This window comes from Nyctereutes procyonoides, unplaced genomic scaffold (genome assembly GCF_905146905.1).
Source record: "Nyctereutes procyonoides isolate TBG_1078 unplaced genomic scaffold, NYPRO_anot_genome, whole genome shotgun sequence".
Classification (NCBI taxonomy): domain Eukaryota; kingdom Metazoa; phylum Chordata; class Mammalia; order Carnivora; family Canidae; genus Nyctereutes; species Nyctereutes procyonoides.
The window spans coordinates 15195496-15215398 of record NW_026575043.1 but is presented as its reverse complement, the minus strand read 5'-3'; the positions used below and the strand labels follow the sequence as shown (position 1 = coordinate 15215398).

The following is a 19903-nucleotide window of genomic DNA, read 5'->3' as shown; positions in this document are numbered from 1 at the left end:
GCTTCACTTCTGTGTCTTACTATCTCATTTCCTGAAATTGCTTAGATTTAGTTTTAAAAATTATGTGAAACAAGAAAAATGCCGACTTTTCTATGAAGTTCATTCGATTATTCATTCAGCTAATATTTATTGAATATCATGTGCCCCAAGTCCTGAATGTTTTAAATGTATGCTACTATGTTTAAATAATAGTATGTAACCATAAGAACCCCAATCGATTCCTTGTAAACTGACTTAAAAGTTCCTGATGGGAGAGTTTAATGAGCTGTTGCTACAAACAAACCCTTCATGGAATGTGCTCAGTTCTCTAATTACACTAAGCAAATAATGCCAAGTTTCTTAATGTTGCCATTAGGTCACCTGCACATCCCCATTCAAACTTTAAATTATGGAGTTAATTGCTGAGGTGAGAAAGATTGTGTCATTTGCAAGAAAGAATTCATAGACTAGGAATTCAGAAACTGGGCTCTGAAGGGGTGTCACCTCTGTCAAATCACTTAATTCTGCAGGATTAGTTTTCCACAAGTGCCTCTCTTGAAGTCTGATATTCTATAACCTTTAATTAAAATCGAATACTTCTAAATTGTAGGAAGAAGATAAACTCTACAATGAGTTCTGACTCAATTCCTATTAATGATACAAAAATTCATGAGAAAATGCTCTGCATCACTGCCATCACTGGCCATCAGGGAAATGCAAATCAAAGCCACAATGAGATACCACCTCACCCCAGTGAGAATGGGGAAAATTAGCAAGACAGGAAACAACCAATGTTGGAGAGGATGTGGAGAAAGGGGAACCCTCCTGCACTGTTGGTGGGAATGTGAACTGGGGCAGCCACTCTGGAAAACTGTGTGGAGGTTCCTCAAAGAGTTAAAAATAGACCTGCCCTACGACCCAGCAACTGCACTGCTGGGGATTTACCCCAAAGATGCAGTGAAACGCCGGGACACCTGTACCCCGATGTTTATAGCAGCAATGTCCACAATAGCCAAACTGTGGAAGGAGCCTCGGTGTCCATCGAAAGATGAATGGATAAAGAACATGTGGTCTATGTATACAAAGGAATATTACTCAGCCATTAGAAATGACAAATACCCACCATTTGCTTCAACGTGGATGGAACTGGAGGGCATTATGCTGAGTGAAGTAAGTCAATCGGAGAAGGACAAACATCATATGGTCTCGTTCATTTGGAGAATATAAAAATTAGTGAAAGGGAATAAAGGGAAAGGAGAGAAAATGAGTGAAAATATCAGTGAGGATGACACACCATGAGAGACTCCTAACTCTGGGAAATGAACAAGGGGTAGTGGAAGGGGAGGTGGGTGGGTTGGGGGGGGTGACTGGGTGACAGGCACTGAGGGGGGCACTTGGCGGGATGAGCACTGGGTGTTATGCTAAATGTTGGCAAATTGAACTCCAATAAAAAAAAACGATGCAAAAATTTCCCTCTCTTGGGATATCAGATAATACATACATACAACAATTACCTACATGTAAAATCGTTTTTAAAGTGGTCAGCAAGACCACCGTTTCACAGGTGATTCAGTCCTTCTGTGCTTTTGCCAAATATACTTGGTGATTTACCTAAAACCCGAACTTCTTTCCTTCTCTTCGTGGCTTTTCTTTTCCAGGAGCCAGAGGGGTTGAAAAAGGCTGGAGGGGAGGAGGGGGTTGCCTAGTGCATGTTTGCGTTGTCGCCAAAATTTAGTTTTTATTCTTCAAGGTAAAAGGTTTCATACCTTAAGGAGTTTAATTTGCTGTGGTTGTAATTTAGACAGCTCCTGGGCCAATGCTGGACACAGAGAAAGGCAGCAAACCACGGGAAGAGACTATTACTTCAGTCGTGGGGGGGGGGGGAGTAAAAAATAACGGAGACTTTCACAATTTAGATACAAAGAAATATTGCAAAGAAAAAAGAGCTAGACCGAGGGGATGGCGTGGAGGAGTAGGACACCTGCCGATCCCTGTGTCAATAGGTGATCTCAGATGCTGGAGCCACGGGAGGCCCAAGTTCTGGAAGCTGGAAGGACTGGATGAATGATAAAGCGGGTCTATTTCTGTTTTAGCGGCTGGAAAATATATTCTGCAGGTAGTGACCTCGTCAGATGAGCTGACTCACTTAAAACACACACACACACACACACACACACACACACACACACACACACACACACACACAAAACCTGCAAATGGATATATTTAAGACGTTGAGATATTGACGCCCTGCAAACAACTTGCACGCCAACGTCTTTACGATCAAATGCATTTTGGGGGCCGGCGATCTGGGAGGCCACAGGACGCACCCACGCGCTCCACCCAGCCCGGCTCCCCACCGCGCGGGCCGGCGCCCCCACCCCGCGCCCCCACCCGCGCCGGGCCGGGCTGCAGCTCCCGGGCTCCGGGGGCGGAGACTGTTCCCTCGGAGCAGCCAATCAGCAGCCGGGCCGGGCGGTGGCGCTAGTGACGTAGCGGCGCTTCCCTCCGCCCCGCTGCGGGCCGACGCTCGGCGCCGTCAGCCACGCGAGCCCGCGCGCGCGGGGAGGAGGAGGGCGCCGGGGGCCGGCCGGCTGTCGGAGGGCGGCGGGTCGCGGTGTGTGGGGGTGGGGGGGGGAGTGAGCATGCGCAGCGGCTCCGGGCTCGGCGCGGGGGGGGGGAGGGGGCTCCCGCGCGTGCGCGCGCACCAGCGGCCCGCCGGCGGCCGCGGGCGGAGGGGGCGGTTCCTCGAGTGTCGGCGGCCGGAGGGTGGGCAGGCCGGCGGCAGGTGCCGCTGCGGCGGGCGCCGCAGCCTCGTGCGGGCCGCGGGCCTCCTGGAGCCCCGGCGGCGAGGAGCTGGGCCCCGTCGGGGGCCGCCCGTGCCGTCCGCGCGCCGCCGCGGGCCTCCCCGCGTGACCTCGGCCTCCGCGCGGCGCGGGGTTGCCCCTGAGGGAGCGGCAGCGCCCGGCCCCGGCCCTCCCCCGCCCGCCGTCCTCGATGTCTCCCCGGCGGGGAGGGGGCTGCCTGGGAGACGCGCCGAGCCGCCCCCCCCGGACGCCCGTCGGCGGCCGCAGCAGCAGCGCCCGGCAGCCTTCCCCGGCGGCGGCGGCCTGGAGGAGCCGCGCAGCCGCCGCCGCCCCCGGAGCCTCGCAGCCGCCGCCGCCCCCCGGCGCCCGAGGAGAGGGCGGCGGGCGCCCCCCGGGGAGGATGAAGGCGGAGGGGGGCGACCACTCCATGATCAACCTGTCGGTGCAGCAGGTCCTGAGCCTCTGGGCGCACGGGACGGTGCTCAGGAACCTCACGGGTAATTGAGGCCCCGGGGCGGGGGAGGGGTGGGCGCGGGGGGGGGGGGCGGGGGGGCGGGGGCGCGCACGACCCCGCACGACCCCGCACGACCCCGCAGCTGCCCTTCCGCGGCCCCGGGGCGTGTGGCTGCGGAGACCCGGGCCCCCTCGCGGACGCGCCGCCGCTTCCCGCCGGCCGGCGAGCTTCACCTGTCAAACTGTGGTTGCTCCAGGTGACTGCGGAGGCGGGTCGCGCTGGGTCCCGGGCCGGGCCCAAGGTCCCGTGGCTTCGGAGCGTGGCAGCTCTGACCCCACGTCTCTCTCCTCCCCTTTCCTTTTGTCTGTCTGTCTCTGGCCCCCGGACATTCGATAATTCCTCTTTCCCCCTTCATTTGTCAAGGCTGTCAAGAGGGAGTTGGACTTAACTACATCGTAATAATTAACCTCGACTGTAGTTGTGGAAGTGAGCAGTAGTAGTCATCTTTACGGACTCTGTAGGTTCGGTTCGGGAAGAGACTTGCAGGTGGTTTGTTGAGGTGGACATCCTTATACCCCGCGTTCTGAATTCAAAACAAACAAACAACAACAACAAAACACTCTTTATTTGAAGAGTAGTGGTTAGAAGAAAGATTCGGTTGCAATTTGGTGACTCCTCCGTGTCTGCTTCTCGGAGAAAGAACTTAAAAACATACCCCGGATTTAATTCTTGAAAACGTGTAAGGCCAATTTTGGTAGGACATTTGAAATGCATCATATCATGAAAAAAAAAGAAAAGAAAAGAAATGCATTATATCAAACTGGTTAAGAATGTGAAGAGTATTTTAACGAATATAACCTGTCCTGGCAGGTTAAGTGCATGTATGTGTATGATATAGGTACTATATATCGTATATGTTTATATATGATACTATGTAAAATAGTAACACATATATGCGTATTTATTATAGAATCTGGCATGATAATTGAATTCAGATACGTGTAGAGAAAAATTTTATGGGATTTTATACCGCAGGAAGACTTTATAAAGACACTGATTTTCTTGAATATGGGAACTATACAGTTAATATAGATTCTGGATTGATTTGTAGTGTCCTCACTTTTAATCTGTGGTTATTTAATTTGGAGCACACTGACCTTATGTGATGGTTGAGGATCGGGAACATGTTCTTATTTCTAAAAAAACAAAAAAAAAAAAACAAAAAAAAAAACAGTGACTTGAAGACCATTTCATGATTCAATTGAATTTGGAGATAGCCTACTACGTTATCTTGCTTTTCTGGCTTTGCTCCTTTTTATCCACTGTTTATTGTTCAGATGTTGTATCAGTAGTGTTTGTAGGAGTGAAGTGAAAAGTGAGAATACATATTTGTGTTTGTTAAGGACTGGTTTAGCTCATCATTTATTTAGAGAGAATTAGTTTGGGGAGCCATAGAGTAGCGTAAAATGTAACTTACCACTTGGCTAGATTAGCAATATTTTTTAGATGTTTACTTTAGGATTCCAGTCATTATAGTGGCTTCTAGTTCCGTGGGTCAACCAGTAGGCTGACAATAGTAGTTTCAACCCAGGGTTAGCTCTCATTATCTCTAATACAGTTTTAATAATCGTCAGCTGCTCATTAGACTTTGCCATTTCGTAAAGGTTACGCTCAACATCCAAAACGAGTTCCTCAGGTGGGGCATGAGGACCTCTTCTAGGAAATAACGAGCCTGAATATACAAAATTCTGCTTGTCAGGGTAGAAATGGAGGAAGATGTAAATTAAAAATACACTTCACCAGCAGGTGAGTGTACCACATGATGGGACCACTTCACTTCTAAAAAAGTGGATTCTGGATATGGTCACATTGTGATGTGATGTGGTTCATTGTGGCCTTCTCACTCATGCTGGTGACCTTAGTGATCCCACATGTGGCTTGGTCATTAGTCAAGAGATGCTCCCCACAGAACCATTTAGAGTTTGGTCTATTAAAAACAAACACCTAAAACAAGACTACCACCACTTAGTGCCTGCTATGTATCAGGTACTTTACATATATTATTTCTAATCTTAAGAATAACTTTCCAAAGTAGAATTGCAGAGAACCCCAGAAAGGCAAAGGATGTTGCCCCAAAGCATATTGCTAGTAAATGGCCAAGCGAGGCTTTCCACCCTGGCTTTGCCCGCAAAACTACTCTTTCTTCATTACTTTCTTCAGGCAGAATGAGTTACTGCTTCACTCTGCTACCTCTGCTCCATATGTGTGCTTTTATTTTTATATTTTTCGATGACATTTTTATAGGTCTCTTCTAGACTGTGAGCTTTTGGACGGTGGGTCACTGTCATAATCACAGAATTTTGGAATGTTAGCATTATTCTACGTAGCACATCTAAATACTGAATACATGTTTATTGAATTGCATTTCTAAAGTAATTCTTAACAGTTGCATTAGTTAAAAATTCTAGTTGCGTTTGTTTCCAGGTACATCTATTGGAGTGAAAATGCTGTTAATTAGGAATGAGTTACTTAAGCAACTTTTATAGATAGGTGATACACGTTAAGCTACATAAATGCTTATTAAATGCACTTTTCTGTGCTAGTTATCATGCTTTCATGTATTTTATTTAATCTTTTCAATAATCTTGAAAGAGATTATTGTTTATGGATTCAGACATTGAAGCTACGAGTAACTTGCTTAGCTCTGATAGGTAATAAGTGAAAAATTACTACCTTTTTTCAGATCATGATAACACATTAACTCAGAAGGTATGTTTGTTATCATGATAAACTTGGAAATGAAACAGATACTGCAGAAAAGAGCATAGTTTAGAACCAGGCTGATTTGGATTTATGAAATGATTATGTGAAGGATTTGCAGAAATCTGGTTAATAGAACCTTTGGTTAATTAAAAAAAAAACAAAAAACAAAAGGAGAAGGTATTCTCATCTCTATTTTTTTCCCTTCTACTAACAGAAATAACAGATGTTATTTACTCTTCTCTTTGTATTTTATCCTAAAAAAAGGTGAAGCGGGAAAATTTTTATATTGACTTTTTCCCCCTTAGACACTGACCTTTAGGAAACAGTGTTGTGTATATATTACTTTGATGGAAATAAATTTTTAAAAAAATTGAAAAATAAGAACTAGAAACTAGAACAAGCTTTAGAACTAGAAGTTATGTAGTTTGACTACTTCATTTTAGAAATCTGATGTATCACATCATTGAAGTGACATGGCCCGGATCCGTTATGCAGTGACACAGGCAGGCCTAGAGATGATGTTCAGTGACTCTTAGTTCTGTGCCTTTCGTTTTATTCCACATGGATTCTTAACTCGGGCATGTTTGGTGATAAATCTTTAGATACTTAAGAATAGCGTGGTAATATTTGCCCCCAAGAGCCTCAGAACATGTGAATGGAGCTAGTTTTTGTCCAGTAAATAAAAGTACTGGAAAATGCAAGACATTATTGAATAGTAATACTTTCCCCAAATTTTAAGTTGCCATTGCCTGTGTAAAAGTTAGTGATCTATATTTATTATATGTGTAGTTTTAGAAATTCTACCAAGTTTGGTCTGCTGTTTATTTTTTTCTCCTTTCTGAAGACACTAGTATAGGGATTCCATATAGAACAGATTTTCCTGGAGATCCCATCTCCTCCTTAAATCACCATTGCTAGAGTTCTCTTCTGTACCCATCACTTTCCAAAGTGCATAATTCACAGGATTCTAAAATTGTTAATAGTGTATAGGTTATTATACACTTCTTCAGCTTACTGGAGATAAATTCTTTCTTTGTGAAACAGTTTTTCTTTCTCTATATATGTTCTAAATCCCACTCCCCTAATCTAAAATTACAGTCCATATGCACGTATTCTTTCAGTTTTATGAGTAATTTAACTTAAATAATCTACAGTGAAATATATTCCTTTGCTTTACTTTTATTTTCGTCAACTACTTTGGCTCCCAATTTTGTGTTCTGACCCAAATTTGGTTGCTAAGAGTTTAGAGAAAAATTTTTTACTTAGAAAAATGCAGGATCCCTAAACCCATGGGTAAACACAGAGTCAGGCTGGTACTGGGAAAAGAATAATTGGTCCCTGGGAAAAAAGGCACAGGCTGGCCTCAGGCTCATCTCCTTTCTCCATGTCAGTTGCAAATGTGGAGCAGGTGCTCCCCTCTTCTATTGGTACAGACATTGAGAAGCAGGGAATTCAAACTTGAATGAAGGTCAGATGTCTTTGTGTGTGCATAAAATATATATGTGCTTATTTTTATGTTATACATGCACACTATTATAGTTCCCTTCTAGACTTTATAGTTGCTAAGCTATTTAGTGTTACTATTGATTGTCGGAAAAAAAAAAAAAAAGAGAGAGAAAGGTGGAGGGAAGTGTGTATCCACTGCATGTAGTTGGGATTGTTCACACTCACACTGGTATATAGCCAGCACCTTCCTTCAGTATGCTTTCAAGAAAGTGTGCAGCTTTCTGGGATACCCTGCACCCCAGCTCCCTTGTGGATTAAGTTCCTCCTTGTAAATGCTCAGTTATAGGAGGTTTTTCTGAAATACAGGTGAAAAATTCTTTACTCTTTTGTGGTACAGTCAATTAACTAGTGCTGGTATGTACTATTGTAGTTTATAGGAGTTCACTTTTTGGAAGTTTTACCTGAATATCTTACTGAGAATGAAGCTTACTGAAAATGAAGTTACTGTAATTTTTCAAAAACCAGAGTTGTCATCTGCAGGTTCTTACTGTCTTAATCTCCATCTCATTATCTTTGAATCATGTATCCATATCCTCTGGCAATAGCAAGTCTGAGGTCTAGATGACATTTCTTAAACCTAAAGCAATTTCTGGGTAAGTCTTAGGACAGTGTAAGCTGTAATTCTGACTCTTATTTAATAGACGTAATGTAAATTATCTTTGCTTTGTTTGATGAAAGGAAGGACCAGAAAAGTAAGATAACTTATGGAGAGTCAAAATAACTAGAGATATTTGTCTTGTAGAAAGGAATCCTAAACAGAAGAGGAAGGGTGAGTCAGGGATAGGGAGGAGGCAGTGAAACCAGGAAAAGAAATTAAGATTAAGAATAGTTAGATGTAAATTACGAAGGTCCTGGAGAAAACAGGGGCAGTAATCATTTTGACATTGGCCATGGCAACATTTTTTTCTAGATTTGTCTCCTTGGGCAAGGGAAACAAAAGCAAAATTACACTATTGGGACTATACTAAAATAAAAGCTTCTGTGCAGCGAAGGAAGCCCATCAACAAAATGAAAAGGGAACCTATTGAATGGGAGAAGATACTTGCAAATGATATATCTGATAAAGGATTAATATCCAAAATATCTAAGGAACATAATTAACACCAAAAATGAATAATCCAATTAAAAAATGGTCAGAGGACGACCTAAATAGACATTTTTCCAAGGAAGATCTACAGATGGCCAACAGACACATGAAAAATACTCAATATCACTCATCATCATGGAAATGCAAATCAAAACTACAATGACTAAGCACCTATATCTGTTAGACTAGCTAGAATCAAAACGACAATAAATAACAAGTGTTGGTGAGGATGTTAATAAAAAAGAACCCTCATGCACTGTTGGTAGGAATGCAAACTGGTACAGCCACTGTGGAAAACAGTATGGAGGGTTCTTAAAAACTTAAAAATGGAAATACTGTATGATCTAGTGATTCTACTAGTATTTACTCAAAGAAAATGAAAGCACTAGTCCAAAAGATACATGCAGCCCTATTGTTATTGCAGTTTATTTACAATAGCCAAGATATGGAAGTTACCCAAGTGTTTATTGATCGATGAATGGATAGAGAAGACCTGGTGTATATGTGCAATGTGATATTAGCTATAAAGAAAAAGAATAAGATCTTGCCATTTGCAACAATATGGATGAACCTAGAGGATATTATGCTGAGTGAAATAAGTCCGTTAAGTCAGAGAAAGACAAATACCTATGGTTTACTTATATGTGGAATCTAAAACCAAAACCAACCAACAAGCAGAAACAGACCCGTAAGTACAGGGAACAATCTGATGGTTGCCAGAGAGGGAGATGGAGGGATGGACAAGATAGATAAAGGGGAGGGGGAGAAACAGGCGTCTGGTTATGGAATGAATAAGTCACCCCCATAAAAGGTATAGAATATGGAATAGAATGGTATTGTAATAGTGTTGTATGGGGACAGACAATAGCTATACTTGTATTAGCACAATGTATAGACTTGCCCAATCACTATGTTGTGTAATTGAAACTAATGTAACATTGTTTCAACTATACTTAAAAAAGCATGTCAGAGGTAAGAAGAGAGCCCTGAGAGTGTATAGCATGTTGAATTTACCATAGTATCAGATGAGAAATTCTAAGAAATACCAAAATTCTAAAATGATTATGTTCCTTGAATATTTACTACGTGCAGGATCCTGTGCAAAGCATTTTGCATGCATCTCTTCTATAATTGAAGTGGCCACATTACTTAACGCTTTATTAAATGTATGTGATTATATCAGGTATGATAGGCTCATTGTGTTTTTAATGGCTAAATATTTTAGCAATAAGAGTTAATCATAGAATAAACAGTGGCAGTGGAAACACTTGAAAAATGTCTCATTAGACTATCAAATTTCAGTAACCTTAGCTAAATAAATTAAGCTTGAAAAGGAGATTTTTCATCAACCTTCATACAAATGTGAAGAACCAAACTTTTACCTGGGTCCAGTTGCATGTGTTCTTATAAATCTTGGGGTATAATCCAGGAGGTCTTTTTTGTAAGAGTGAAGTGGTAGAGTAGAAGCTTTTGAAAAGCAGGGGATACCTGTATACTACTCTCAAATATCAATGTCTAGTTAAGATGTTTTTGTCAGTGTTGTGAAACTGATAAAATTCCTCCCCTCTCCCATTTACTTTAATGCAACATAGTTTCTGAACTTTGCTGCATATCAGAATCACCTGAGTTTGGTTAAAGGTGCAGATCCAGGGTCCCAGTCCATATTTATGGAATTAGGATTTTAGAAAGCAGAGCCTATGAAGCTGCATCTTTACCTCAGCTCTTCTGGGTGATTCTGTTATTGAGAGCTCAAGAATTGGGAACACCTGATTTTTAAAAATTAAGTTTTCTGTGATCAATTCATAGCTGTTGTGATATATTAAGCAAATTAAAATGTAGAATTTGGTATAACTCAGGACTTATAAAATTTTCAATATAAACAATTCATGTACTTCCCAGAGGATGCTCAAACCCAGTTTTAAAACAGTGACTGTCTTTTAACATGTATTATTAATATTATTTTTAATATTTTAATTTGTTCTTTATATGAACTATTAGCTATGAAGAAAAATTCCTATTAAATGGTTGTATTTTGAAAATTCAAGATGGCTTAGGTATATTAGACCTGAAGTATGCGGGAGAATGTGACATTAACAATATTTATGTAAACACTTAGATACTGTGCAGTTACTGGAATTTTTCCCTTCAGAATAATTTGCGTTCTATTAGTTTTCTGTATGCAAATGGAGAGCCTAAAGAAGCAATAGGACCCTTAAATTTATGGGTCAAGAAGCTGAGTTTCATACTTGACTACAACTACTTGGTTTCCGCATGTTAGACAAACCATGTTTCCCACGCTCTGGTTTCTTGTGTGTAATGCAGTCTGATGCCAGCAGCTCTCATGTTGATGTTAAGGGAAAGCTGATTTAGAAATTAGAAAGTTCAGAGGGAAAAGTTTAGTTAACTATGAGTTAAGAAAAGCACTTACCAATTTGCATATAAACTTGTTTCTTTAATCTTTAAAAATAAGAGACTTTCTTTTCAAGTGGGGCTTCCTCAGACTTTTAATAGGCTGATTCGGAAGTGTGAGGCTTAGGACCTAGAAAATCTTTGTTCTCTGAGCACCATTTAATAGCTCTTAGGATTAAGCCTTCTTAGGACTTGTTTAGGAAACTCTGGATTCAGTGTCTGCAGATCCCTTCCAGGTCTGGAATTATGTCTTTGTTTTACTTTGTTTTGCTTATCTGTGTGTGGCATAACTGCTTCCACAGGGTTACTGTCAGTGATATCCAAGCTGTGGTAGTTCTGACCATGCATGTGCATCACTTGTTGGATTTTCTCAGTTGTGCTTTTATTTTCTGGTCTGTCATTCACTCGGTCCTTTCTTTAGATTTAAGAATTTGTTACATTGAGAATTTCATCATAAGTTAATGCTCAGTGATGTAAAAAGTTCACATTTTTCACTGTTCAGTATCCCTTGAAAATACTGTATCATGAGAGTGTAAAACATTTTATCAATTGCTGAGAAATTTTCTTTAGATCAGCGACTGATTCAAACAAACATGTTGTTACTGACTTTTTTAGTATGGCACCTATAATTTAAGATACTTGAAGGCATACAAGTAATAACAATTGAAACCATTGTATAAGGCTATGTTATAATTTCATAATAGATTTGGATTTTGACATTTAATTCTTATACTTTTGTAACTGAGTAGTGAATCAATTATGAGGAAGAACAAATTGACATCTTTTAGGAAGATAGTACTATGGCTTGACTATAGAACAGTCTGAACTATTTAAAATGGCCTTCACCTGATTTCTTTAAAGCAGTGATATTCTGATTGTTTTAAATTTAAAAAACTTGCGTTTTAAAAGAAATTTCTTTTACTACTCAATGATAAGTACTGTAATTTACAGTTTGAAATTATATAATTAGCTGGCAAAAGGGTAATTTAGTATAAGTGGATAATAAGTGTTGCCATAAGCTTTGAGAAAGGCGATGTATTACGGCAACCCTTTTAAGTATCACTATTAAATTTAAAAACTAGTGTTTTTGGTTTTTGCTCTCTTTCAGAAGCAGAAGCAGACAGCTATTAAATATTTACTATAGTTTCAACTTCAATGTTAAATGAGGTTTCAAGTGGATAAATACAGCAACTCATTTTTAAATCTGGTTAATATAGTAAGAATGATTAAAAATAAAAAATGTTCTTTACATTTACCTTTATTTTAACTTTATTTTTGTTCATTTCTTTGTGTAGAGTTAAGGTTCTATTTACTATCATATTCCCTCTGTCTGAAGAGTTTCCTTTAGTATGTCTTGTAGGTCTGCTGGCAATGAATTCTCCCAGCTTTTTTTCCTTCTGAAAAAAATCTTCATTTCACCTTCAGTTTTAAAAGCTATTTCTCCTGAATATAGATTTTTGGCTTTATAGGTTTTTTTTCCCCTTTCAGTCTTTAAAAAAAAAAAAAAGTCACTATTGTCTTCTGATTTGGTAGTTTCTGAAAAGAAGTTTGCTGTATCTTTTTATCTATTTCTATATATGTAAAGTATTCTCTCCCCTTTCAATATTTTCCCTTTATCTTGGAGTTTTAGTCATTTCACTATGATATATTTTGGTGTCTGTGTGTGGCTTATTTTTATTTTATTGTGTTTTGGTTATTTTGGGAAGTCTTTATCTTGCTTGAGATTCTCTGGGAGTCTTAGATTTGTGGTTTGGTATCTTTCATTATTTTTAGAAAATTTTTGGCCACTATCCCTTCAAATATTTTTCTTCTCCATTCTCTTTTTATTCTTCTCTGGGACTCCAATTACAAGTAAGTTAAACCATTTGAAATTGTTCCCTAGCTCTTGGATGGATGAACTCATTTTTTTATGTATCCTTCTCCTTTTGTCCTATTCTTTTTTCTTTCATATTTTAGTTTGAATAATTTTTTTTGGCCCATCTTTAAGTTTGTTGATTCTTTGCTTAACTGTGTCGGGTCTGTTGGCGAGACCTGACAGGAATTTTTCATCTCAGATATTATGATTTTTGTTGATTAAAAAAAAATTTCTGGTATTTCCATTGGGCTTTTACTTGGAATTTCCATTTTTCCGTTAAAATTCCGCATCTGTTCATGTCAGTTTTACACCTTTTCCATGATAGCCTTTAACATGTAAATTATAGTAATTTTAAAGTCCCTATCTGGTTGTTGTGAAATCTGAGTCATTTTTGAGTTTGGTTCTGTTGATTGCTTTGTTTCTTGACAGTGGATTGTTTCTCCTATTTTCTTTCTTTTTTTTTTTTAAAGATTGTATTTATTTATTCATTAGAGACACGCACACACACACAGGCAGAGACACAGGCAGAGGGAGAAGCAGGCTCCGTGCAGGGAGCCTGATGGGGGACTCGATCCTGGGTCTCCAGGATCACGCCCTGGGCTGAAGGCAGTGCTAAGCCACCCGGGCTGCCCATTTCCTATTTTCTTTACCCTCTTCTACCTCCAATATGCTTATCAATTGGTTAAATTAAATTAATTTTTAAAAATTACTAGGTGACAGTGAATTCTTTTGGGACCTTTCTTGATATTATCCTTCTTGTTCAGGCTTCTGTTCCCCGTAACATCAGCTATATACTATGCTCTGAAGAACCTGGCATATTAGAATAAATGCCATCGAAGTACCATTAACTAAACACTCACAATGTTAGCCCTTGCTAACATATGAAAGTACTGTATTAAATTAATTAAAGTTCTACAGTAAATATTTTCAGCTTTGCAGGCCATATGATCTCTGTTATAATTACTCAGCTTCGCTTTCATAGCTTGAAAGTAGCCATAGACACTATATATGAGTCTGACTGTGTTTCAGTAAAATTTTATGGACACTGAAGTTCAAAATCTGTGTAATTTTGATGTGTTGTGAAATACTGTTCTTTTGATTTTCAACCACTTCATAATGTAGGCACTGTTCTTAGCTCACAGACTATACATAATGGGTGGTAGGCCAGGTTTATTTAGCTCATGGACCCTACTTTGCTGACCTCTGATCTAGGGGACTTTTTTCAAATTATAAATGCATCATCTCCCCGAGACTCTAGTAAGCCACCTATGTGGGACACATCCCAAATTGAGAAACCACTGACATTGGAAACTAAGGGAAGTGACTTCCATACTTTAGGTTTGCTGGAATGAGAACAGAGCTTGAGATAACTTAGTGTGAACATAGACTATTTAAACATATAATGTGGACCATTTCTATAAAGAAGGTAGAAATAATACAGCTTCAAAGTATGGTCATACTGGCATGGTATTTTCAGCTTGAGGCTCAGAGTATATTGAGCACACAGTAATGGTTCAGTATCTTTAATGATTTTATTAGAAGGGTGAGATATTCTCTGGGATTTTTTTTAATTTAAAATTTTTTAAAAAGATTTTATTTATTTATTCATGAGAGACACACACACACACAGAGAGAGAGAGAGAGAGAGGCAGAGGCAGAGGCACAGGCAGAGGGAGAAGCAGGCTCCATGCAGGGAGCCCAGTGTGGGACTCGATCCTGGGTCTCCAGGATCACACCCTGGGCTGAAGGCGGCGCTAAACCGCTGAGCCACCCGGGCTGCCCTATTCTCTGGGATTAAAAAAATTTCGTGTTTGTCTAATGAGATGGTTTTGTTTTTATGACTTTGGATTTTTTAATAAGTATCTCTGACGTAACTGTAGCCTAGAGTAGTGATTTCTATTTCTCTTGCATGTTATTATTTGGTAGAGTTGATGAAAATGTTGTTGTTTAGGTCTTACCTCTGGAGATTGCTTTAGTTGTTCAATGGGAAATTCTGGTGAGCAGCCCGGGTTGAGAGCCTTTGGCCTAGTAGAGATCTTCTTTGATGAATTTTAGAATGAAAAATTATTTTTTAAAGACAGTATGTTTGTGACAAAATTTAAAAAATATTTTTCAGGCAGGTGCTTAAAAAATAAAAAATGAAGAATGTATAAAATAATATCATACATCTCCTATCTTTAAGAGATAGCCATTGGCAAGCTTTCCGTTTGTGCATTTTTAGTACATATGCAAACATATTTTTAAGCAAATAGGATCATACAGTATGTACCATTCTTTGACTTGTTTTTACTCAGTTAATATATTTTAGACATCTAGAGAAAATCATTTCTCATAAATAATTTTGTTCAAGGATTAAAAACAAAAGTACAGAAGATAATTTTTGAGCTACTTGGCAACGGGGGCTGATGAGAGATACAGATTGGGAGCAGGGCTATTTCTAGTATTGTTTGGAGGCCGAGACACAGCTCTCCAGTGTAACAATCCAGGCAAAATTCGTTTAGGATGAAGATTATTGGACAGATTTGAACAGAGAAAAATAATGAGAGGACTTTATAAGGTGTGCCCAGGAAGAAGGAATATTTCCTTTCATGAATGAAGGCAATTGTATGGATGGCAGGCTTCATAGTATTCTATTTTGTCCACTGTATTTTTAAAATTTTGTTTCGCATCTTGCTTAGCATTAGCAAAGTCTCCCTCTGGCCTAGCCTCCTTTCACTGTTGCTCAATTGCTGGAAGCTTGGATTAGGTGGGATGTGGGTAGACCAGGAGCACTGGGCCTGTGGATGTCCACGTTAGCTGGATGGCCTAGACAGTTTAAGGAAAAGTGGTGGTATCCCACGCCTGTCCTCTTAGCACCTGCCCTTCCTCCAGGGCTCTTGGACATCTGTTCTTGCTCTGCTCTTGGGATCCTGCAGTTCTCTTCACCTGAACTAACCCAGTAGGTTTCCTGTGTTTGCCAGTAGCGAGCAGGGCTTTAGACAGACTTGCTTATGCAGAATAGAACAAGATCTCCAGAGGCCCTGTCCACGGACCAGGTTGTGTGCATCTGCCAGGTAATTCACAACCATAGTGATAACATGAAACCTGTTAGTTACAGATATTCTTAGCAGAGGTCAGTTTTTTCCAAGATAAATAAATAAGATTGTTTTAAAAAGCTAGAAACATGAAAATAGATTTGAGTTTAGGTAGTTCATGCTCAGTCTGCTTAAGGGATAACCTGGCCTGGTCATTAGAGGACCATTTGAAGTTCTATTTTAGTTGTTTGATTCTTTGATATCTTGGGGCTTTATAAAACATTAAACATAAAATTTTACATTTTCAAATGATCAGGCAGATTTATTGTTGAGGCCAGTAACTGTGGAGTCTCTAGGCAGACACCATTACTTACAGTCTCTCACTCGTCTTAGATGGAGTCAAGAATTTTTTCACTCTTTTTGTATTTCAAGGACAGCAAAGAAAAGTGTTTTGTGGGACAAATCTGGTAAGCTATCAAAAGTGGGCTTGGGACACAAGGCAGACGACTGGCTGCTTATGAGTATGTGCCTATTGCTATAGAGCCTTTTTGGTCTCAGAGCTCCCTTGACGAAAATGCCCCCATGTTATTATTCCCTTATACTCCTACTTTTTAAGGATCACTTTGAAAAATTTTATCTTTTAAAATAGAAATATCTTCTGAGCAGGTTAAGCCTTTTTGTCTTTCATGCATTTATTATAAATTGAAGCTATTTGTTTGGGAGTGACAGCCTGAAAACACTACACTCCTGAAAGCTAGAAGAGAAAAACCGTAAGATGCAAGCTTCGTCTACTTTTCCTTAATGAACAGCATCTTTTTCTCTCATGCCATTGGAAGCATGCATGGTACTTCAGCAAATACTGGAAAATATATCCGATGTCTCTTTCTTCCAGTGTTTTCACATTAACTGAGTCCATTCTAAGTGTTAATTCTTAAGAATTTGGCAGGGTGAAAAGGATTTTATTTTTTACATCTGTTTTCTGTGTATCATTCTTTTTTAAAAAAAATAAACTTTTTACTTTGAGATGATTAAGAGTCACATGCCTTTTGTTAAGAAATAATGTGGAGAGAACCCATGTACCTTCTACCCAGTTTATGCATTGGGATCATCTTGGGAACCACAGTGTAATATCAAAACCATGATAGTGACATTGACCCACCAACCTTATTCAGATTTCGCTAATATTACTTGTGTATGTGTGTGTGTATTTATTATGTGTGTGTATTTATTTGTCTACAGTTTTGTCACTCATATGTGTATCCACCACTACAGTCAAACTATAGAATAGCTCCATTGCCACAAAGACCCCTGGTATTTACCTTTTTGTATCCACTCCTTCCTTCCTTCCTTTGTGAGTTTTTAAAAAGAGTTTATTTATTTGAGAGAGCGCACACAGGCGAGAGGGGCGAGGAGCAGAGGGACAAGGACAGGCAGACTCCCCACTGAGCCTGGAGCCAGACTCAGCCCTAATCCCAGAGCCCTGAGATCATGACCTGAGCTGAAATCAAGAGTTGGACATCTACCTGACTGAGCCACCCAGGCGCCCCACTTCACAAGTCTTTTGTTTGTTCCTCATTTATGGTCATGTTGTAAAATAATTACCTTTGAAATTTATATCTCTACTTTGAAAAGTCAGTTTATATTTTTTAAGTGTAGTTAAAAAACACAATGTTTACCATCGTAACTATTTTAAGTGTATGGTTCAGTAGTGTTCAGTACATTCACATTGTTGTATAACAGATCACATCTTTTTCGTCTTGCAGAACTGCAGTTCTGTACCCACTAAACAGCAACTTCTCATTTCTCTCTCCCCCAAGCCCCTGGCAACCATCGGTCTGTTTTCTCTCTATGAATTTGACTGCTGTAGATACCACATGTAAGTGAAATCATACAGTATTTATCTTTTTGTGGCTGGCTTACCTCAGTATAAAGTCAAGGTTCAGCCCTGTTGTGGCATGTGCCAGGGTTTCTTTCCTTCTTAAAGCTGAGTAATACTCCATTGTAGTAGGTACAGTCCACAGTTCATTTATTCATTCATTCGTTGGTGGACACTTGAGCTGTTTCCACTCTTGGTGGTTATGGTGAATAATGTTGCTGTGAGCATGGATGTGCAAATATCTCTCTGTGATCCTGCTTTTGCTTCTTTTGGATATATACCCAGAAATGGAACTACTGGATCGTATGATAGTTCTTTTTTTAAAGTTTTTTGGGGGAACTACTGTACTTTTCCATAGCAGCTGTACCATTTTACATTCCTGTCAACAGTATATATCTGTACTTTAGTGATGTTAGGACAAATACATTTTAATCTATTTTTATTCTCTTTATTTCATGACTGTTTTATTGACTTTTCTTTAACACTTGATAGAGAATACTAGCATGGATAAAAGATATTTTGCATTATAGAATGTTTGCATACCAAGGACGATCCTCAAGGTGACATCCAAACATTTTGGAGTCAGCTCTTAGAGCCATAAGTAACAGAAGACTTACCTGAACTAGTTTAAATAAAAAGGAATTTTATTGCGAGGAAACTGGAATGTTACATTGGAACTAAGGATAGTCCTATGGCAGAAATCACTGGAATAAAGGATTTGGTTGTCTCTTGTCTTTGATGGATCCATTTTTCTTTCATCCTGTTCCATGGCTCCCATAATGTGATAATGAAATGGCTCTTCACCAATCCTTCAGCTACTCAAAGACTGAGGTTCCCTGGTCCCAATCCAGAATTCCCAGGGAAAGGGAGTGATGGGCGTAATTGGATCAGTTGCCTCCTCTGATGTACCTCACCATAGGCTTGGGCAGGGAGATGGAGTGAATGCAAGGATGCAGCAAAGCCTGCAGGAGCTGTACGAGTTGATGAGGTGGGTGCAGGAAGGGAATGAGTGCTAGGGAGACAGAATGGAAGGTGGGCTCATCAGTCATAACCTGCACCAAAATGAACAGTAATTATGGACACATCGAAGAAAGAACAATGGAGCTTGCAAAGGTCTGGGTAAGGACTATTAAAATGACCTGAGGCAAAGAATAAAAAGAAAAATTGTGAGTGATACTTTAGTATGTAAAATTGAGAAAATAAAAAATCATATGTCAAACAGCAATTAATTAACTTTATTCCAAGAGATTTACAAATCTATTAGGGGTATGTTATACACATTAATGTGATTACAGCTATATGACAGAGACACTTAGAGTATATTCGAGTGTAGCCTTAATGTTCTGACGTCCTGGAACTCCTTCCTCATTGAGCGTTAGAGATGATGATTGTCATTAATGTTTATTTAGTGTTACTACATGTGAGGCACTGTACTGGGCATTTTTTATATTTGGTATTTAATTTACCCTTCCTCCAAACCGTGGGTGTGCACTATTTGCTAAACCGAATTTTCTAGGATGTTTTCGACAGAACTATTAACACTCTGCTTTTCCTTTCAGAGATGTGGTACTGGATCTTTCTGTGGGCTCTCTTCTCCTCTCTGTTTGTCCATGGTGCTGCGGGCGTGTTGATGTTTGTCATGCTGCAGAGGCATAGGCAGGGGAGAGTAATCTCGCTCATTGCAGTCAGCATCGGATTTCTGGCTTCCGTAACTGGAGCAATGATTACTAGTAAGTTGATTTTGTTTTGTTTAAGGACCTAATTGTATGTGCACTTTATTCTTACAGTGAATGTGACAGTAGTGTAATCTCCCCTGTAGGATTATTTTCAGCACTGATCACACTTCACCTGGAAGGTAAAGATCAGTTCACTTACTCATTGAACACATTGTTTTTGTACTTCTCTGTGCTGACTCGCTCTGCAAGGTTCGATGGGAAATAGAACAACTTGTAAAAAACTGCAAGGGGCTCAGAAACTCATGGGGACATTTATCTTCTAGGGGACATAGTTTCTGCTTTAAAAGAGCTCCCTATCTAAGAAGGGAAGGAAGTAGGCACACAAATTTGACAGTGAGAATTGTCATTAAAAAAGTGAAAATATAATCCATAGGTCCTTGATGTTACCTGCCTACGGCTACAAAATAAAAATTACAC

General features: G+C 39.8%; 1 protein-coding gene across 1 annotated transcript in view; it reads left to right on the top strand.

Moving 5' to 3' along the window:
- Positions 1 to 2935: 2935 nt before the first annotated feature.
- TMEM170B (transmembrane protein 170B) overlaps positions 2936 to 19903 on the top strand; it is a 33601-nt gene continuing 16633 nt past the window's right edge. Inside the window, exons 1-2 of the mRNA XM_055322891.1 lie at positions 2936 to 3283; positions 19310 to 19480. Of these exons, the coding sequence (XP_055178866.1) occupies positions 2977 to 3283; positions 19310 to 19480 (478 nt within the window). The 5' untranslated portion in view covers positions 2936 to 2976. The remainder of the gene's footprint in view (positions 3284 to 19309; positions 19481 to 19903) is intronic.